This window comes from Hesperophylax consimilis, chromosome 8 (genome assembly GCF_061612785.1).
Source record: "Hesperophylax consimilis isolate HC1 chromosome 8, BYU_Hcon_1.0, whole genome shotgun sequence".
Taxonomy (NCBI): domain Eukaryota; kingdom Metazoa; phylum Arthropoda; class Insecta; order Trichoptera; family Limnephilidae; genus Hesperophylax; species Hesperophylax consimilis.
The window spans coordinates 18437842-18461022 of record NC_142843.1 but is presented as its reverse complement, the minus strand read 5'-3'; the positions used below and the strand labels follow the sequence as shown (position 1 = coordinate 18461022).

The following is a 23181-nucleotide window of genomic DNA, read 5'->3' as shown; positions in this document are numbered from 1 at the left end:
GCCGCCAGGTTGGCTATCTAGCCCACTATGGGTGTTATATATCATTGACTGTGCCCTTCATCATTAATTCTTTTTTTTTTATTGCCAGTAACCCGGTCGTTTATTGACATCGATGGTTATTTACAAATCATGTGCGCTACCCGACTCACTAGACAATATCTGTTCTGAGTCGGGTAGCAGAAATCATTGGTGTGCAGATATGAAGACTGTATAATGGACCAGACTCAATGAGGAAAATGGCCATCCTACGTCATTTAAAATATTCCAAATATAGAAAGAAATGGTTGTCTTCATTATAGTATATTGTTTTTTTTTATTAATTACTCAACGTCCTAATGAAGGTCTTTTAACACCTTCTTTAAAATGTTTAACTTTGTTCTTCAATATTCTTGTATTTCTTGTTCTGTGTTCTATATTGTTTTGGTACATATTTGAAATGTGTTTTGTGCTTATATATCCTAGCATTTCCTGTTTCTGTGCTAACCACATTATTTTTTAATTAACTTATTGACTAAAACCTCAAATTGAAATATTTAATCATTTAAAACAATATTAGCGACTCAAATGAATATTTAAACCAGAAAAAGATTCAGTTACAAACTTGGTACACATTTAAAATGTGTTTTGTGCTTCCTGTTTCTGTTATCTTAGTGAAATAATTTAAAAAAAAATACTTCACAACATATAACTAAGTTTTTCATTTTCCTGGTAAACAGAGAAATGTTAACATTCAATACTGTCGTAGAAAAGCACAATCATTGGTTGAAAATGTTTTTCCTTTTAAAGTAAAGGAATTCAAGTGATTTTAAGCTATTTTTACGACAGCCTCGAGATGACAGATTTTCAATTTACAAAGCGCCGTCCTGAGAAAATGTATTGTAAGGAAAGATACCTTAGAGCTCATTTTCGCAGGACCGCAATTTGTAAGTTGGAGCCTTGTCGTCCTGAGAGAATCTGTTATTTGTTACATTTATTTTTAAAATAATATTTTAGGCTGATGAATGGCACAATATGATCTTCCCTAGGTGCCTACCTAGGGAAGATCATATTGTCTATGGCCACGCCTTTTTTTTATTGTTTCGGATACCTTGTCTATGAAACTCAAATACTGTAATGACGTCATCGGTTAAATAATAGTGGACAAAATTTCTCCCTACAAAAGCTCGAAGTTATCAATCTAGTGATTGGTTTATTTATGATGACAATCCTTTTCGGGTTTCACTATCTGTGCATCAACGTCGAAACGAATCTCAAGATATGATAATAATAATAATAAATTCTTTATTCCAGGATGTGGGGAGGTTAGTGCAATCCCACACATCCCATAGAGAAATGAATGCCTGATTTTTTAAAATCATGGTCCTGATAATAAATGTGTTTAGGGCCGCACATAAAAGCTTGGCGGGCCGCAGATTGAGTATGGCTGGTCTAATTCAACCAAAAAAGTAGAAGAATACCTAGATTCATTAAAAAAAGTTTCTGGGCAGTAATGGGTTAAATCGGTCTATAACAACTACGTCCAACTACTTTCTGAAATTGTGATTGATTACAAAAATAATATCTATTGAATACTTTGAAAATTTGTAAGTTTATGGTGCAACGTTATTAAAAGTGCTAGAGCAGACCTTTGAAAATCACTGGATATTATAATTCCAATTTTGAAAAAGACAATTAAACTAATTTTTTGTTAAAATATTATATTATAGATAGGTAGCTTGTTTGAATTCTTCAAACAATTCCAATTTTGAAAATGACACTAAATTCAAAGCAAATCCGAATTCCAGAGTTACGCAGGACAGATCTAACCGAAATTAGTATTTTTGATGTCTGAATGCACCACATAATAATATGTAAAATACCTATACAATATGCACCTGTTTTTTTATTACTAATGTTTATTGGGGTCAGCAATCCGTCTAAAAACAGCCAGGAATTTGTCTCCATTATTTCTCGATACCTTTTGCCCCTCTTCCGTGCTGGCAAAAAGCTTCTCCACGATGGGGTCAGATTTCTGAAATGGTAAGGATGATGGTCAAAAATTACATGTAGAGAGTACCTAAACCCACCGATGCGAGATGTCAAATATTAAGACAGGTCTTCATAGGATTTTTTCCTATCTAGTATTTTTATTATATGAACTAAAATCCTTTACGTTTTTATCTTCTGAAAACAATTAGCAAAAGTAAGAATCTCTATGATAAAAATACTTACAGATTCCTCTTCTGAAACCTCCTGGAACAGCTCATGATCTTCGAAATGTAATTTCATCCATTCGTGTAGATCTTTAACATCCGTTATTGTGTAAACTATTCCCTAAACAAAACAAATTAAACAATATTAAAAATACAGTCATAATTGACAAAAACAAATATTACACACAACTATGTAACTAGTAAGGTTTTTATTAATATGAAATTAATATTATTAATTAATGGTCAGTTAGGATTGGTGAGAGGGTTAATTGGTTACTAGGCTTAGTAACCAGTGACGACATGTGGAAAATTTTTTTTATTGTTCTAAATTTATATTAAGGCGATGCCATACGTAGTAATGCAAAATCATGTGTTTTTGGTTTGAAAATTTGGTCGCCTAGAAATGTTTCAGATGCTTTAATTAAATACTGCGAGTAGAATACATCTTGACCTTTGAAATAATCGAGTATTTTTTAGATAAGTCTTTTTATAAACCCAGAAAAAGATAATAGGCCCAGAAAAAGATAAGGCCTATGAAAACCGCTTTAAAGTTCAAAATCTCCTACTTACGAACCCATTTTCGGTTATGATTTTATTGTATAATGTGGCAAATTAAGTTATTTATAAAATGATCGAAAAAAATTAAATATTTATGCCTGAACATCCACAAAATAAAATAAAAGGCACTTTTTGGCCATGTTTTTGTCTTGCATAAATCAAAACAGGCGGATGGTTTTAAGCGGGAATTTAAACCTTATCGCCATCTCTACGTAAGGGTTGTTAATGATAGCGGCTCAATTTAAAATATTACACGACGTAGTGCATCGCCTTAAAATTATGAAAAAAAAAACCGGATTCGAAAATTCGATTTTACTCCAAATAATTTCAGCAATCACTGGTTAAAGTAAGTCAAGTACGTCTCTTGACACCCTGTATAATTAACTAGGGCTTGATTAATTCTTTGATTTGACAAGTTTTTTTTTTTAATTTCCTTGCTGTGTTTTTTTAAGTATATTTTATTTAATTATAAAATTTAACATTTTATATCTAGTGTACATCTATTCTAAAACTTCTGAATTAAATTGTAACATCTCTCCTTCTATTAAGTTTGTGTAATATGGTATATGTACATTGTAATTGGACGTGGTCCGTTAATAAATAGACATTGTCAAAGGCAAAGGGTTAAAGCCGTGATAAGATTTTTTCATGATAAAAGAATGTAGTTACAATTTTTAATATTGTTTTCTAATTAATATGGCATAAGATTACCAACTAATCCCGAGTCGAATGATCCTTTCGCACAATCAATTTGCCTTGTTGACGTGGACTATTGATGTATAAGGTAGACCGGGCATCTTTAGTCCCGTTCTCATGACAGAGAAATAGAGATGGTCACTACAGTTCCAGTTACCGAAGACTGATGGAACTTATTCTTTATACGGTTACTTTAGCAACCAGTTCCTGGTAGCGGGCAGGTTTATCTGTATGCTAACTGTTAATATGATCCGATTTGGATACTAGGTACAAACAACAAGTACTGTTGAGCACTCAACAATGGCCCTGAACATCAATCATAGTGATTGATGTTCAGTAGACTGTTCAAGCACTAAAGCGATACTATGATTTATCCATACATTCTATACAGTTAGTTAGAAATATGTTTCCAATGACTTTATGGATAAAATATAAATAATCATAGTTTTTCACAAGACTATCTATAAATTGGTATCCAAAATCAGCAATCAAAATCACCAGACTAAAATTATACTCACTCCTTCAGCCAAGACATAGGCGTATTCCGCCAGCAGCCACTTGTTGATGATCCTCCACTTGTGCTTAGCTTTCTTGAAATGGGGGTCGGGGTACAGGAAAAACATTTTTGTTAGCTGGAAAGTTACATAAAACTTGATTAGATACAGAAATACTCGTTGTTCAATTTTGCAGGCTACCGACATCTGTAGTCTAGAAATTTGAAGTTACTACGTTTAACCAAAATGGTGTGAGTCCTTGCTTAGAAAATATTGTCAATTTGGTCGGTATAGCAGGTTTCATTTTTACTGCTAGACATCACGATGACAAGTGATTTATTTACATGTGGTGGTTTTTGAAGTCTTTAAAAAGGCTCGCATTATGTGTTTTTTCGTTCTTTTCTCAACAATAACTCGATAATAAACAAGCTCATAAGTCAGAGCGATCGTAGCAGTGTTATTCGCACAGTTCTTTATAAATATTATACCTGTTTCAATAGTTTGAAATAAACGTAAAGTTGTGTCAAGAAGACCAGTTTTTATTCAAAAAGGATCACCCCCAATTTTTATCATTTGATCCTTCAACCGGATTACGATCAGGAGATTGTATGTAAAAAAACAAAGAACCAGCAGCCAAAAGGATACAAAATTGATTGAAACTGGAAATCATTAAGGAAAGTGGACCACATCGCAAATCTGAGATAAGTATTCAGTGCTTTCCTTCCTATCATCCATTTTATGTTTATTCAGGTCTCATGTAATTTAAACGAGATTAATCTTAAATAGAGTCAATATTATAAATAAAATCACTACCCACTTGAAAATAAGAATATAATATTATTGAATAGTGTTCTCAAATAGTATTGTCAAGGTTGTCGTGGTATTCTTTCAAACGGGTGTTTGCTAAAATAAAATAATTGTCAACCGATATTAACAAAATATAATTAAAAATGGAAAATATGAAGTCATTAATAAACAAACGCGGCGTAATCAAAGGAAAACTAACCCGATTCGCGGATTCCTTAAATGCATTGTCGGTAAATGAAATTAAATTAAGATATGAGCGGGTGAAATCATTGTTAGATGAATTCGAAGCAGTTCAACAGAAAATTGAAATGTTACCGGATTCAGACGAAATTGAAAATTATAGTCAACGAGAAGCTTTCGAAAACCAATATTTCTCAGTTTTGGCAACGGCCAAAGGTGCGATCGAATCCGTCGATCAAAGTAAGGTGGAAATTAAACTACCCAACCTCCAATTACGGGAATTTCATGGCGATCAGAAAAATTGGGTTAATTTCGTCGAAACCTTCAAGACTTTAGTCCATAACAATAGTACTTTAAGCAACGTACAAAAATTCTTTTATTTGCAATCAACTTTAAAGGGAAACGCATTAAAGATAATTGCTAATCTAGAAATTTCTGAATTAAATTACATTTCCGCTTGGGAATTATTAAATGAACGTTATGCAAATTTAAGAACTACCGTTCATAAACACATCCAAGCTCTATTTTCATTAAAAGACATGAAACAAGAAGAGCCTGTAGCATTGAGGTATCTAATTGATGAAACAAACGTTAGTTTAAAGGCATTACAAAATATCGGGGTCAAGGTAGATCAATGGGATCCATTGGTTATTTATATAATATCAAATAAATTAGACGCAGCTACCCGAAAAAATTGGGAACAATATACATTACAAGACGAATTACCTACGTTAAAGGAATTCTTAAAATGTTTATCTGCTAGAGCCCAAGTATTGGAACTGATGAACGCTTCTGAGAAAAAATTTTCTAGCTTACATAAAACACAACTAGGCAACAATAATTGCAAAAAAGATTCATCAATATTTTTAGCGGTAAAGGCTAACAACTGCATTTATTGTAACGAGAAAGGTCACCATATTTATTATTGTAAAAAATTTCTGAAATTAAAATTACATGAGAGGATTGATGCTACGAAATCAATCCAAGCTTGTTTTAAATGTTTAAAGGTGGGTCACCAGGCACAGAGTTGCAAGGCAACCTTTTCTTGCAGGCGTTGTGGCAAAGATAATCACAACACCTTGCTACACAATGAGGTACCTCTGCGGGAGGCCTCCAATATGGATGCTGATAACGAGGTTTCAGTATCGAATTTTTCTGCATCGGATAAAGCAGAAAAAATAATATTATTGTCAACTGCCAACATAGGAGTTGTGGGTAGTAACAATAAAATTTTTAAAGCCCGCATTCTGATTGATTCAGGGGCCCAGTCAAATTTTATGAGAGCAGAATTTGCTAATAAATTAAATTTACCATGTGAATTGATAAACAAACCCGTTTCTGGGATCCATAATAACATCACTCACATAAAAAAGAGAATTTCAGTGGAGATGAATTCGCTTCATACTGATTATAAAAGTGAAATATCATGTCTGATTTTACAGGAGATTACAACAAATTTACCACAAGTGACAATGGCGAAAAAAGACTTCAAGTTACCACGAGGATTGGAGCTAGCTGACCCGAACTTCAATATAGCTGCACCCATCGACATCCTGTTGGGCGCGGAGAGCTTTTGGGAAATCCTAACCAACGATAGATTGAAACTCGAATCGGGACCAACACTTCAACGTACGCAACTAGGATGGATCATATCAGGACCAATCCACATGTACCCAAAGCAAAGGCCTGTATCAGATTGTTGTAATTTATCTATAAATAAAATAAGTCATCAAATAGAAAAATTTTGGAAATTGGAGGAGATTAATCCCACTAAGATTCTAAATCATGAAGAAAAGGCTTGTGAAGCCAGTTTTGCTAGTACTCATACTAGACAAGACGACGGTAGATACGTAGTAAGTTTACCGCGTCGAGCATGCATTGATCAGCTGGGAAGTTCATTGCTCACTGCTGAAAAAAGATTTAAAAATTTAGAAAGAAAATTTGTGTCAAATCCCGAATTGAAGACACAATATATACAATTCATGCGTGAATATGAGGAATTAGGTCATATGGAGGTGTGTGACCAGTCAAAGGGGGATCGTGAATCCTATTTTTTACCTCATCACGCTGTAATAAAAGAATCAAGCACTACTACTAAAGTGAGGGTCGTTTTTGACGGCTCCGCCAAAACTTCAAATGGAATTTCTCTCAATGACGCCTTGATGACAGGACCTGTTATACAAAAGGACTTATACACCCAACTATTGCATTTCAGGAAACATCAAGTAGTACTGACGGCTGACATCGAGAAGATGTACCGCCAGATTAACGTGTGTGAAGCGGACCGTGACCTGCAGAAGATAGTGTGGCGCGAGTCGCCGCAGGAGGTGCTCAAGCATTACCGTCTGAAGACAGTCACATATGGTCTGGGGCCTTCCTCTTTCTTAGCCACTAGAAGTCTACGGCAAATTGGTATGGATAACAATATAAATTTTCCTAGAGCTAGTCAGGTCATAGAAAATGACTTCTATATGGATGACTTGTTAACCGGAGGAGATGACATGGAATCCTGTAGAGAGTTAAAAGAGCAATTAATCAACCTCTTTTTGTCTGCGGGGATGACCTTGAGGAAATGGAGGTCCAATGTCTTGGAGTTGTCAGCCGAGTCGGGCCAAGCTAAGATTGCCGAATCAGGCAATTCTGAAAAAATTATTACTGACAATCCAAAGACTGAGAAAATATTAGGATTAATATGGAATAATGAATCTGATTATTTTTCTTATGTAATAATGAAACCATCAAGTCGAACCGAGAGTAAAAGACAGATATTATCTTGCATCGCATCAACCTTCGATCCATTAGGTCTTCTAGGACCGATTATAGTTGTAGCCAAATTGATAATGCAGAAGTTATGGCAGTCTAAAGCAGCGTGGGATGATCCATTGCCTAATGAAATATTAGCACCCTGGAGGTCCTACCTTCAAGAATTAATTCAACTAAATGTGTTGAAAATACCAAGAAAAATTATTTGCAGGCAATCTACATATCTACAACTACACGGTTTTTGCGACTCATCTGAGAAAGCTTACGGAGCCTGCGTTTACATGGTGTCAGTGGACCATGTCGGTAAGCGGCATTCACATTTAATAACGTCCAAATCAAGAGTGGCGCCATTGAAGTGTATTTCCCTGCCCAAGTTGGAGCTTTGTAGTGCTGTGCTACTGGCGAAATTAATTAAAAATGTAAAACAAGCGCTAAATATAGTGGAGATCGACACACATTATTGGTGTGACTCCATGATAACGTTGTGCTGGCTGAAAGGTCAACCTACGAGATGGGCTACTTTCGTTGCAAACCGTGTAGCTGAAATACAAGAACTTAGTGATCCAGATCTATGGAGACATGTATCATCAGCCGACAATGCAGCAGATATACTCTCAAGAGGAACCACTACAGATAAATTGATAAATTCTGCAATATGGTGGAATGGACCAAGTTGGTTGACCGAGGGAGTCAACGCTTGGCCTATATCAAATATTTCGTGTTCAAACCCTCCGGAACTCAAAGGCAAAAATATTCTATTATCCACAGATATTCAAGAATGGGAGATATTTGAAAAATTCTCATCATTTATTAAATTGAAAAGAGTTACTGCGTATGTATTGCGATTTGTCAATAACTGCAGAAGTGTTAAGGGTAAAATTTCAGACAATTTAAGTGTGGCTGAATTGGAATCAGGTTTGAAATGTCTATTGAGATCAGCTCAAATACACGCCTTTCAAAAGGAATTGAAAGAATTAAAAAACCATGGCATCGTCAACAAGAAAAGTAATTTAAAATCTCTTAATCCCTTCTTACATGATGGTCTAATATATGTAGGCGGTAGGTTGAATTTGGCTACGCATTTATCTTACCAACAAAAACACCCAATTATCTTGCCGGCTAAACATAAGCTAACTGAATTGATAATACGTCACTACCATTATGTAAACCTACACGCAGGACCTCAAGCTTTGTTAGCTGAAATACGATTAAAATTTTGGCCCATCTTTGGTAAAAATACTATTAAAAAGATATTACATAAATGTATTGTATGTTTTAGATGTCGTCCCCGAACCGGTCATCAAATCATGGGAAATTTGCCACCCGAAAGAATTACGCCGAGTCGTCCTTTCGCTATCACCGGAATAGATTACGCCGGACCAATTCTAATTAAAAGTGGGACGCTGAGGAAGGCTTCCCTCGTAAAATCGTATTTATGTATCTTTATTTGCTTCTCAACCAAGGCTGTTCACTTGGAATTAGTTTCGGATTTATCTAGCAATGCTTTTTTGAACAGTTTAAAAAGGTTTATATCCCGCAGGGGACAACCTGAAAAGATCTTTTCCGACAATGCTAGTAATTTTAAAGGAGCTAGCAGCAGGCTCAAAGAGCTGTACACCAGCTTGAGGGAAAACAACGACAATATTCAAAATTATTTAGTGAACAGAGGTATTGAGTGGAAGTTCATAACCCCTCGAGCCCCTAATCAGGGAGGTTTGTGGGAAGCAGCAGTAAAATCAGCAAAGTTCCATTTGTATAGAATCACTAACAATTCTTCATTAACATTTGAACTCTTGTATACCTTAATTTGTCAGATTGAGGCCTGTTTGAACTCCCGTCCATTAACTTCCTTATCCGACGACATCCATGATTACCAACCTCTTACCCCAAACCATTTCCTTATAGGCACTGAATCCTGTATCATTCCTGAGAGAGACGTCCGGGCGATACAGGACAACAGACTAACTCAATATCAGAGGATCAGTTCGCTAATCCAATCTTTTTGGTCTAGATGGAAGCAAGATTACCTGATGGAACTACAAAAGAGGACTAAATGGCAGACCAGCACTCAACGGGCACTGCAAAAAGACGATCTGGTGATTTTAAAGGAAGATCATTTACCTCCACCTTTATGGAAAATGGCCCGAATTCTGCATACACACCCTGGAGCGGATGGAGTAATACGAGTTGTTACCCTAAAAACACCTCAAGGAGTCTTTGTGAGGCCCATCACAAGGATATGTCTGATGCCCCTGGATTCAGACACTAAACCTGTAATTGACGTCCCGGACCTTACCAAGGATTGATTATGTACATTACACTATGATGCTTATCTTCTCGACTCCACCTTGGATGGATCAAGCAGAAGACCTGAGAAGAAAGAAGAAAAAAAAAAGGAACAATAATTGTGTTGTGTTCAGTGTGAACTATATTATTTGTGTTATTGAACTATTTAAATATGTAAAAATTAGTATGCAGACGTGTGTAATTTAGTCATTTTTGAATTTTTTTTGGTTATTTAATAGGATTAATAATTTTCTAGTTATTTTTAGTTAATTAATAGAGTAATTCAACAGCATTTATACAGTTAAATTTATAAGTTTACCAGTAGGGCATAAAAAAAAGGGGGTTTTATTTTGTTAATTTCTGCTATTTTGAATTATTTTGTTAGTATTTTTGTGGTATATTTAGATTAAGAATTTTTTAGTTTATTCTGTTTGTTTTATAGTTTATTTTTAAATAGATTATCATTCAAAAATTTAGTGCAATTTTTGAATCCCGCCCCCTGGCAATATGTTCAATTTTGCAGGCTACCGACATCTGTAGTCTAGAAATTTGAAGTTACTACGTTTAACCAAAATGGTGTGAGTCCTTGCTTAGAAAATATTGTCAATTTGGTCGGTATAGCAGGTTTCATTTTTACTGCTAGACATCACGATGACAAGTGATTTATTTACATGTGGTGGTTTTTGAAGTCTTTAAAAAGGCTCGCATTATGTGTTTTTTCGTTCTTTTCTCAACAATAACTCGATAATAAACAAGCTCATAAGTCAGAGCGATCGTAGCAGTGTTATTCGCACAGTTCTTTATAAATATTATACCTGTTTCAATAGTTTGAAATAAACGTAAAGTTGTGTCAAGAAGACCAGTTTTTATTCAAAAAGGATCACCCCCAATTTTTAACACTCGTTACATAGTAATTATTAAATGTATTGATAAAAAGAAAGGTGACAAAATCCAAATCAACCCTAAAAAAAATCTACATCGCCGCGACACATGCAACCTAAAAATACATATTGCTCTCTTTCTTAAGGCGGCTTAACCAGCAGGACGAGAATTCAAATTTCGTTAAAAGACGGTCTTGCGATCGAACGTTTTTTAGACCGAGACAGAAATACCGAATTCATTCCGCTGCGAGCCGTATACTCGCGCGGCTGATGAAAACTACAGCATGGTTCCGATGAAATAACAATTATTGTTGTTGAAGTTGTAACTTTCTTCCTAATAAGTAGTTACATACATATTTGTAAATTATACGTCGGAGTGCGTAAACATAAATAAATACAAATGCAGTTTGTTGACATGGTAGATATAAAATATGTAGGTATATGAATATACATTTAAAAAAAAATTCAAATATTTGTTTAATTTGTTTTTTTTTTTAAATAATTTACATGAGTTTTCCAAAGGTGAGTATAGTATATTAAAGTATAAGTGGATAAACAGGTCTTTAAAACACGCGCGATTTTTCGAGCACGACGGCGTAGCCGAGTGCTCGAAATAAAGCAAGTGTTTTAAAGACCAGTTATCCACGAATACTTTACGCTATTTTTTTTATTGGTACACTTTGAAAACATAAATATTGATATTATTATTAAAAATTTGGAAATAAGAACTATTAATGAATTCGTGATGTGACATCACAATATCTTGTTGTCATGGAAATGAAAAACACAAACATTAATTTGCAATCTGTCACATAAGAATAATAGTTGGATTTATAGTAAAAAGTTGACATTTAGACTTTGTTGATTTGTTGATGTTGCCATGGTAACTTTAAAAAACGCGCGTTCCATAAAGTGCGATTTAAACACGCTAGAGCGTACTTTAAATGAGTAAAAAAGGGCACCAATAAAAAAAAAATCTTTTGTTTTACTTATTTATTCGTTTGTCCGAAAGGTATTACCGTTAAGTTTTTTTCTAATACCTATCTTATCTTACTTATTACTTGATTTGATATGTATGACATTGAAAAGAGGGTTTATTCCTTACAACTGAAGTAGTATATACATTAAAACTAGGTTTTATTTCGTACTATTTTCTACGGTACCTACCTACATATGTTGTTATGCGATTGAATAATATTGTATCGCTTTCATGTATTTGTTTTCATAATTAACGGAGCGACCTGACTCGTCTAATGTCGAAATGTTATTAAATTCACGAGGTAAATTTCGATTGAAAAATCGTAGGTTAGTATGTCAAAAATAACCTCATGTTTTTTCTTAAAACAAAAAGCTCAATTCACAATATGACATTATGAAACTGACAAAAAGTAACACAAAAAATATTAAATAAGTTGAATTATACCAATGTAATAGTGAATTGGACAATAAAATAGAAATTATGAACAAAAAAATGATTTGAATCGCACATCATGAATCGAAATTCATTTGGTTCGTTGCACTTTTTGACCACCAATCACAAAAAGTTTCACCTACTTTGGCATAAGTTTCAACATTTATACATGAAACATCGATGTCAGACATAAACTCCTGATAGTCCATAGTTGATTCTTTTCCCTGGAAATTAAACAACACAAAATTATCGCCAAATGTTATAAAAAATATATGCTTATTATGACTGATTTTTTCGAACGACCCTGTAGCATATAAGTACGTACAATGTACACGGATAATTAAATATCACTAACCTTTGTTTTTTTTTAAATATATCTCCCACGTACGTTTTTGATTTCGTAATTTGTGTTTTCTAATAAAACTTTTGTTCCAAGGATATTTTCCTTCCCATTTTTAAGCGAGGAATTTCTTTAAAATGTTATTAACTAGACCGGCGTGGACTACACGTCCGCTTGCCGCCCCGTCGCGGCGTGAATGACAAAATTTGGTCTTGTGCCGAGTTAATAAAAATGCACAAACGCGAATCGAAATTAATTACTATTATATACCTTAAGAATATATTTTTTGGTCATAAATTATTTCTAATGTTTCAATAATGTCTTGGTTAATTATTTTTGTAAAAAAATCTGAACTATACCAATTTGTAAGACCATAAATAAATAGTCCAATTGAGGGATTTTCGTCACAAAACGCGTGCTCGGATTTATTTATTAGTAATTTTATTTGAAATAAAAATAAAATTCTTATAACTACTTCTAATAGATAATTTATAGATTGTTTATACTGTATTATTATATGATTTGAAATATTTGTTGTATAATACAAATTCACCTTTGAAAATGCAACAAATCTGCGCATCGTCCAACGGTAACATTTTATTATGATATGAAAATAATATTATTTTTCAAAATTTAACAACTTACTTTACAAGATAAAATAACGATCTTTCGAAATCAATTTGTGTTTTTTTATAGAAAAGTGTCCATACGTCTAAAAGTGGCCTCAAAAATGCCAAATTTCAGGTCAAGTCTACCTATTTCGCCTTAATGCTTTCATTCTCAGCCAACTCAGTCATCGGTTGAAACTCCCACGGGACACATGTGTTGTCTTACTTGGGTTGTAATGTGCACATAGTGACTACAGTGACTCAGGCATACAACGCCCACAACACATTTATATTGCTTGATCTCTTCAGTGATTGTGAATAGTATAAAATAAAGTTGCTATCCGCGTCTGTCTGTTGGTGCGCTTCTAAACTAAGTAACGAATTTTGATAGGATTTTCACTATCATTTAGAGAATTTCTTCCGGAAGTTTTATATATATATACAGGGTGTCCGGAAACTCGTAGTACAAGCGGGAAACTGGTGAATCTACATCACATTTGGAGTCGATTTTGTAGTTTATTTTTTTTTTATTTGAGCTTTCGTTATCGAGTAAATCGAGTTTGAAGTTGATTTTTTTTTTTTTTTTTTTAATCAAATTCTTATAAATTATTACTGAAGATCAAAGTACCCAACTAATTAAAACTATTTGAAAGTAAAACAAATGAAGAAACTCGGATTTGAAGCATTATTTTGAAATCACCCTTCATTTAACCCGGTGTAATCATAAAATATTTCTGCTCTGCAGGGTTAAAACATCTGTTATTCAACCCTAAACACCAGAAAAAACTTTAACCCTAAAATAGCCGAAAAATATTTTTTTTTGGTTTTTTTTTTTTTTTTTTGAAAATGCTCAAATCAAAAAACTTTATGTTTTTTTGGGTTCCCCATGTGGTGTAGATTCTCCAGTTTCCCGCTTGTACTACGAGTTTCCGGACACCGTGTATATATATATGTATAAAACTTCCGAAAGAAATTCTCTAAATGATAGTGAAAATCCTATCAAAATTCGTATATATATTTATTTAATAAATGTACAATATATTTATACAAAGTACAGAAAAGAAGATAGAATTCACAACCTCAAAACTTTATTCCAAATCATTCACAATCCCGAGCAACACCAGGTACATGTCAGCTAGTACTAAAATAAATTCAATATCTGCGTGTCTGTTTGTGCACTTAGTTCTTCTAAGCTATGCAATGGATTTTCACTATAATTTAGAAAATTTCTTCCGGAAGGTTTATGTATATAATACATCTCTAAATAGTATAAAACAAAGTCGCTATTCGTGTCTGTCTGTTTGTGCATTTAGTTCTTCTAAACTAAGCAACACATTTTGATAGGGTTTTAGATATCATTTAGAGAATTTCTTCTGGTAGGTTTATATAAGTACATTATTTGTAAGCAATAATTATTAGCCTGAAACACTTATATAAATTGAAAATATCTTCGGAGAAAAAATAGTAGAGCACCTGACCGGCAATCAGAAGGCTGAGAGTTCAATTCCCGTCGGCGGCATGTACTTTTTCTAGGAAGATTTTTTCAATACATGTGTTTCAGTCTAATAATTATTGCTTAAAAATAAAACATTATCCTTTGTGCTTTGCATAAAAAACTTGTCTCTTAAACATTAGTTTATCATTAAAAATAGGTTTATATATATATAGAATACATGCATATTATATTTATAAAAAGTACATAAAATATGTGCAAAGCTGGGTACAAACGGACTAGTTTTTTATTTTTTTTTATTTATTTATTGATTTTCGGGTAATCAACAGTTTACATTTATTCCAGTTTGTACATAAGTATTATATAGCCAAAATAACACCAATTATGTATTTCCTCCTTTTGACTTAACCTCTACTGAGACAGCGTAATAAGTAAATTTAATTTGTAAGAAAGGAATATGAATTTAAAAATTTATAGAAAACAAAATATTATATAAAACGAAAAATTACAAAACAAAACATTTATCAATACATTTATTGCAATGGAGAGAGGTTGTAGATATAAATCAAATCATTATAGAAATATAAACAATAAAGACATAACATCTTGGCCCCCTGCTTTTTTCTTATATTCATAAATGACCTTGGCTCGAAATTAAACTGTGATTATGCTTTTTCACCGATGATCTTAAAATTTTTCGTAAAATTAAGTCTGTTACCGATCATCTAGTGCTTCAAAAGGATCTCGATACACTAAATAACTAGTGTACTGTCAATGATATGCAATTAAATGTTACATTTTAAACTTTACTCGAAATAAGGTTACAAAGAATTTTTCCTATGTCATTTATAAGGTTATTACACATTAATGACATTAAGTCCAGATCACTTAAAATGATGGGATTTATTCACAGAATAACTAAACCTTTCAAAGATCCTCAATCAATTCTAACCCTTTACTATGCCTTTTACTATCCCCAAAGATGACATAGGCCCTGAGGGAAATTATTTTCTTCAGGGCCTCCTGTGTGGAGTAAATATTAAAAAAAAAATAAAAAAATTTAAAAAAAAATGCCTCAATTAGAAGTAAACTTGAATATGGAAGCACTATTTGGAATCCACATTATTGCAAGTATGAAAACATTATAGAATCGGTTCAAAAAAAATGTTTAGACTATTATCTTTCAAATGTGGACTACATGACCATCTTAGATCATACGACGCACGTCGTGAATACTTTAAGATTAATACACTTAAAATAAGAAGGCAATTGACTGACCTAATATCTTTGCATAAAATTATCCACGGCCATCTAGATACCTCATTGTCTTAGCAATATTGAAATAAATGTCCCCAATTCCCAGTGTTTAAGATACCATAGCATTTTTGTATTAATTAATTGAGTGTGCTGAAATATATAAATACTTAATAAGATTGAGTGTGCTGAAGTATATATTTTTGTCGATAATTTAAATGAATTCAGAAAAAAAATTCTGCTATTGTTAAAAAAATATGTTGCACTGATTATATTATGTATTACTTGCGTCTCTTACTTTTCTGTAATATTTGTGTTTCATATATATTTTTTATTTTTATTTGTTTTATATTCTTTATTTAGGTATATGAAAATTAATGTGTCCTATGGCTGAGTAGATTTTGGTAATTGTTGTACCTATTTGTATATTAACTGAGTTTTTATAACTGGATTGTTCTCACGTAAGTGAGATCGTCTGTAAAAACCTAGTATAAATAAATGAACATTATTCACAAACCATCAGAGAAATATTCTTTTATGTACCTATTGTATTTGATAAGTTCGCAACTGAAAATAGACTTAATTATAGACACCTTTTGAAAATGAAATTTACAATTCGCTAGGGCTGATGATAAGATAATGGTGCAGAGCTAGGGATTTCAAATCTGGATTTGCAATCCTTAGGCACAGCATTCCTCAGCTGTAAGTTGTTAAAAAAAAAACAGAAATCAAATTCATATTGAATCAAGCTGCAACACATAAAAAAAGCATGTAGTTCAGAATTCGAATGTCCACCTAAAAAAGCACTCTGAACTGTCCCGGAAAATATTTTTTTTTAAATCAAAACGTATCCGCAAATAAAAAATTTCCATGGGCGATTAAAATCTAATGAAGGTGATTAACAAATGCAATTGATAGCAAAGTACTCACTTGTCCCTTCTGGAAGAAGTTGGGGAGATATTTCATAGCATTTGTCCTGAGAACAGAAATATTTTGATACTGCCCGGGATTCTGTGACCGAAGTGCTATGATACGGTCATTCACATAGTCAGAAACTTTCACCCTTATTTCCATTCCAAGCATTAGCGTGTCGGGGAACATTGTTGACAGAGTTACTGTAAAAATTATTACACCACAAGCGTTACGCTATTTATAATATTACACGGTTTACGACTTTACCAAGTCAAAAAATATGAAAATGTGGATCAAAATAGCCGATACTTATTTAAGATTCCTAAAGATTTTTTAGAAATTAGGATGAAAGTAGATATCCTTATATTTTATTAATTTAAAATGTCTAATATGAATATTAATGTATTTGTGTTATACAGAAACCGATTATTTATTTTTAAAAAAAATTTAAAAAACTATTATTTTTCATAATACATGCCTTCCAGTTTCAACACCATTTGTGTTTTTTTAGGGCAAAAATAAATAATAAACCATCATCATAACACAGAGGCCCCTAGCATGGCGGTTGAAATAACATTCAAAATGTATCATAATCCAATAAAAATTTTCTTTTAAATAAAAAATACAAAATAAAAATTAAAAAAAAACCATTGGGTTTCTGAAAACACAAAAATGCGGGTAAACTTAAAATTATTCATAAACTGCTCGTTCACAGATGGTGCTAATTTAAATATTAAAAAAAAAAAACACTTTTTACAAGTTATGCTTCAAAATATTAAGATGAATTGTTGGTTTGCGCCTGTACATACAGAATGAGTAAATAATTTTGTTCTTACAAAATCTCAATTCTTTCAAAAAAGGGAATACAAATACTGGATTGAATCACTGATTAGTATAATATAAAATGATTCATCACAAACTTAATACTTTCATAACATATTGATGGGTAAATGTATTACCTAACAGTCCGCCATAGCCACATCCCACATCAGCAAATTCAACTCTCTTAGCAACTTTTTTTGATTCATCACTGTTTAGTATGTCTGGATAGAGACCTGACCAATCGAATTCCTCAGGTCTGTGTGGACTGTAAAAAAATAAAATAATGTTAAAACTATATAATCTTATTTTTCACACAATATTGTGGGGTAATTACTACAACTAGGTAGGTACGAAATTAGCTTCTTCGAGTTACACACAAAACCATCCCTTTTTTTCCTCTTCAATATTTGTTTATGGATTACGTCAGCATACACGTATGCAACATCTCACTAGATAAGATTAGTGGGCTTTACACATATGCTTTGGAACAAGCTCCTCGAGCAGTGCTCCAGACCATGCGCAGAAAAGACACCGTTGTGTAGACTACACGAATTTTGTCAGTTGCTAATCCGGAGAACACATGGCAGCATGCCTCCTACTTAATATATTCTGACATTTCCCGCATGCTACACTAGTGCCTCCTAATGGCGTGAGTTGTGCGCCTTGGTTTTCTTTCATGAATAATAAATGATAGAAATCGAAAACAAAAAAAATTGGTAACCTACACACGAACTCACTTCTTTTTTGGACATACATAAAAAAATATTGAAGTAGCTTATTACCTCTGTCTTTGACGAGATATTACAATATAATAATATATCTAAAGTGTTCTATATTTATTAAACACTTGTAAAATTAAACAGCCTAGTGTCTTTATGGTGAGGAAAGGCTATTTTTGTTTTATATTATAACTGCATGTATAAATTGTAAAAAATACAAATATTAAATGAAATAAAATAAAAAAATTAGAGAAATTTTCTTTAATTTCATGTTTGTAGATATCATTGTATATCAAAAACTATTTGCTAGGATTTAATGAATTCCTATTATATTTCACCAACTAACCCATCAAAGTTTTTGGAAGAAATTGTGTCAAATTATCAATTTGGTAAACTTTCAGGATTGATTATGTCAAAACATGGCGTGAAGACGTGACGTGGCGTGACATCAAATAGAAATATATGTAAATTTTCGGGACCGCTCGCCACGCAAAATGAGATAACTACAAAAATGTATTATTTTCCATTTACGGAAACTGAAAAACAGGATGTTTTTAAATAAAATGTTCTATTTTCTGTACATGTATCAAAGCTTGAGGTACATAATTCGGAATGTAGAGATTCTGCGTGTCTCGGTAAAGTTGTCTGCATCACACAGGCATTTAAAAAATGAAAACAACACTTGATTTCAACTTAATTACTAAAGGAAACAACGATGAACTTCGAACAACGAATAGAATTCCGCTGCACGCTTAATATGCAAAAAAATTATATTAAACTTGTCGAATTTCGCTGCAAGCTTAATACGCAAAAAAAAAACCTTATAAATAGCACTCGGTTTCAACTTAATTTCTACAAGAAATAACTAATTATGTGGTGGGAGATGGTAAAAGATTCATTAAAAATCCATTTTTTCTGAATCAAAGTTATGTTTGAAGCTTAGGAAATATGCATAAATAAAATTTTTAAAAACCCAAAAAAAACCTATTTTGTGAACGTTTACTTAAACCCTGGACTTAAGTTGTCTCTATTAGATATTTAAATGAAGTGTTGTTTTTTTAAAGAGCCTTCGCATGCAGCGGAATTCGACTACAACTGACAACTAACTAACCATCAAGCCGTTTTCCCGCAGGGGTAGGCAGAGAGGACGGACCGCCAAACAACTCGGTCTTGGCACACACTCCTTGCCTCATTCACATTCATACATCGTCTCATACATACTCTTCTATTGTTCTGACTCTTGACAAGTTTACTAAAATAATAAATACACGTTCGAAACAACTATTTCAGTTGGAGGAAATGTAAACATGCGCAAGATAGGTTTTTAGGTTGTCAACTTGGGTTATTTTAATAGTTTATGCGTATTTCCTAGCCTTCAAATATCAAAATATCTTTGTTACAAGTCATTTGTAAGATTTAATAATTATGCAGAGGCAGCTTCATACTTAAAAATTGATTCATTGAGTGTAAGGAGGCATCATAAGGATGCACTAGTCCTGTATAAAGTAGTAACAATAATATTCAATGCCCAGAGTTGCTAAACAAGATTCCATTCAATGTACCTGCGCGTTCAACACGCTCTTGTGTCCTGTTCAGGGTTGATCAAAGCAAAACGAACTCTAAGCAGAATTCTTGCCTGAACAGACTATACAATAATTACAATAGCGTATTATCTAAGGTTGATATTTTCAGTTGTGAACTTACCAAATACAAGAGGTCCATAAAAGAATATTTCTCTGATGGTTTGTGAATAATGTTTATGTCTCTATTTTTATATCTCTATTATGATTTGAATTATATCTACAACCTCTCTCCATGGCTATAAATGTAACTAACTAACCATCACGCCGTTTCTCCGCAGGGGTAGGCAGAGAGGACGGACCGCCAAACAACTCGGTCTTGGCACACACTTCTTGCCTCATTCACATTCATACATCGTCTCATACATACTCTTCAATTATTCTGACTCTTGACATGACCCGACTCGAGTATCTGATTCACTTGATCGTGCCAAGTCTTCCTCGGGCATCCCCGACTTCTGCTACTGTCTAATATAAATCTGGCATTCTATATCACGTTAATTTGAGATTAATTGCGACTTACAGACGTACAGACATTGAAACCCGAAGAGGATAGTCGTTGTCGTGTCAACATCAGATCTGGTATAAGAGTGTTGCTACTGCACACGCTAGATCTATCTCCACTTACGTAGTATCAAGAATTGTTTGTTACTTATAGAAAATCCCTGGCACCTAGAAACAGCAACTTTAACACACTTAGCCACATTGGGATATGATTATGCAGTGCTTTTTGATGAATTTATCGAATTTAAGAACGATACTAATCTGAAAGCTATTTTTGAAGAAAAAAGAGAGGGGAAGGAGTACATCCATTTTTTGGGAATTAGTTTCTGAAAAATACAAGACTGTCAAAAATGTGCCTGCCTGCTCCTCACATTGTTTGCATCAACATATCTTTGTGAGTCATCATATTCCAAAATGAAATATGCAAAAAACGTAAACAGGAATCGACTTACTGATTCTCACCTTGATGACGTATTGAGGGTAGCATGCAGCAATTATAAACCCGATATGTCTAAAATTGTTGAAAATCCCAATGTCAAAAATCACACTAATTTCAAAATAAACGCTCGTTACTTTTGAGTTTTATTTTTTTCACTATTGTAATTTTTAACGATGGGTATGCTGATAAGTGATATTTACTATTATTATTCTGTTTTGGTTATATTTTTATAAATCTCAAATGGTTTTCCAAAAAAACGGGGGTGGTGGGTTTCATGATATTTTTGTCATACCAGTATAGTGTTGCGGCCCGCATAGCTTTACAAACATATGAATGTGGCCCGCAGAAGAAAAAGGTTGAGTATGACTGCTGTAGATCATCTATACCAAGGCTGCCCAACCTTTTTAACAGTTGGGCGAAATTGACGATTTAAAAATCACTGGCGGGCCACTGACTACTGCCGGTTCCTATTTCCATGGGGGGGGGGGGGTTGTTAGAGAATTTCTATAACATAATTCCCCACAAAAAAAATTCTAAATGAGTGCTCCCCATAAAATATTTGAAATCCATGGGGGGGGGGGGGGTGGCTACAAGATTCCATTTCGGACGCAAAAAATATTATATCAAAAACCGGTGTATTTTTGTTTAAAAAGCTGCATTGTTTGTTTTACCGCGGGCCCGCGACACTTTTTCAAATTGGCGGTTTTTTTTTTAAATGGTTCACGCGGGCCACTTATAATTCGTTCCTATTATAATTTGTGATTTAATTCTAATACCTTTTTTCCATGTTATTTCCTGTTACAAAAAATTGCCCCTTTAATAACGCCTGCTCGCGTCCCCTTTAGAGTTATATCCCAGTTTTCAAGTAGTTTGTGGGCTACGCTAGGTTTGTACAGACTGGTTTGTGATTTAATTCTAATACCTTTTTCCCATGTTCTTCTGCCTACTCTAACCCAAACTAAAAACCTAACCTATTTTGTAAAAAAATATTATTATTATATGGCAACACTTTTCTTTTTTTGGTTGGCACTACTGAAATTTCAAAAGTATATAGTTATTAATTTGTCATAGTTGATAAACAAAACATGGTTTCTATGTATCGCGTACGAAATTTCAAAACCCTATAACTCAGTTTAATAGTGCCGACCTTCCGAATTCTTACAGATTCGGATTCCCCAGCCCTAAATTAGTCTAAATCAAGTTCAATTTAGGTTATTCGAGTGACTCCCCTAAACCGAATTTATTCCCAAATAGTTGTTTCCTGTGGTAATTGAGTTGAAACCAGGTGCTATTTATAATTTTTCACGTATAAGCGTGGGACGGAATTCGCCAAGTAGAGATATTGACGATATTGATATCCTCTTTAGGATCTCCCCTGTTGAGGATTTCATTTATCGTATTAGTCAGTACCTATAACATAATTATTATCATAACAATGTGAGAGTCGCAAGTGACACGTTGGAAAACTTAGGTGTTACTTACTAATCGAAACAATGATCAGCGATAGGATTCGAATGTGCTCGCTGCCTGTAATGCTTTTTTTGCGGAAGAGAAATTATATCAGTCATCTTCAATTACTTCGATATAAAATATCAACAAGATGCACAAACAAACCGAAGAAAGTTGCCACAATATTTATGTTTCTCCGACAAAGCGGCGACAAACGCGACCATAACGCATGTATAACACGACGAAATACGACGCACAATCGCGGCCGTGCGCGGCCGGCAGCTGGCATCAAAAGTCACAAGTCAAATATGAGTCATATTAACACTTTATTTTTATTATATTTACATATGTTTGTTTAAATAATATAAAATATTAATGATCGTATTACAATATTTAAAAATGAAAACATGATGTGTATAAAGTATAAATACAATATTAACTTGGCATTGAGAGTGCTCACTTTGATGTCATTTAATTGTCTACGAAAATTAGATATATCAGCGGGGACCGGGAACCAGTGATGTCATACCTAAAAAATGTATTTCCCTAAATTTCAGAATGGGCTTTTGTATATAGTGATTGGTTTATTTATGATATAGATATTCTCGATTGCTCAGTTTTGGAATGCCCACAATATTTTTTTGAATCCATGGGGAGGGGTTTTGCTAGATAAAATCAGAGAAGCATAATTCCCAAGAAACTTTCGAGGAAGAATGATTCCCTACAATATTTTCCAATCCGTGGGTAGGGTAGCTAGGAAATTTGAATGGAATAATTCCTCGCAATATTTTCGTAACCTCTAAATCAGGGGTCGCCAACGGATGGGTGGGCGC

At 33.4% G+C, this 23181-nt stretch overlaps 2 protein-coding genes across 2 annotated transcripts; one reads left to right on the top strand and one right to left on the bottom strand.

Annotated features, from left to right (window-relative positions):
• Window positions 1-1334: 1334 nt before the first annotated feature.
• LOC149421673 (tRNA (guanine-N(7)-)-methyltransferase) lies at window positions 1335-22622 on the bottom strand. Its single transcript, XM_089635002.1, has 6 exons — window positions 22382-22622; window positions 17795-17922; window positions 16854-17038; window positions 3965-4078; window positions 2212-2313; window positions 1335-2011 (listed from the first exon to the last, which is right to left on the bottom strand). Exons 1-6 carry the CDS (start codon window positions 22465-22467, stop codon window positions 1889-1891), a joined length of 738 nt encoding a protein of 245 aa, XP_089491128.1. The 5' UTR covers window positions 22468-22622; the 3' UTR covers window positions 1335-1888.
• LOC149421674 (uncharacterized) lies at window positions 5846-10557 on the top strand. Its single transcript, XM_089634480.1, has 2 exons — window positions 5846-7339; window positions 9702-10557. The coding sequence occupies exons 1-2, from the start codon at window positions 6046-6048 to the stop codon at window positions 9719-9721; spliced, it is 1314 nt and encodes a 437-aa protein (XP_089490606.1). The 5' UTR covers window positions 5846-6045; the 3' UTR covers window positions 9722-10557.
• Window positions 22623-23181: the final 559 nt, after the last annotated feature.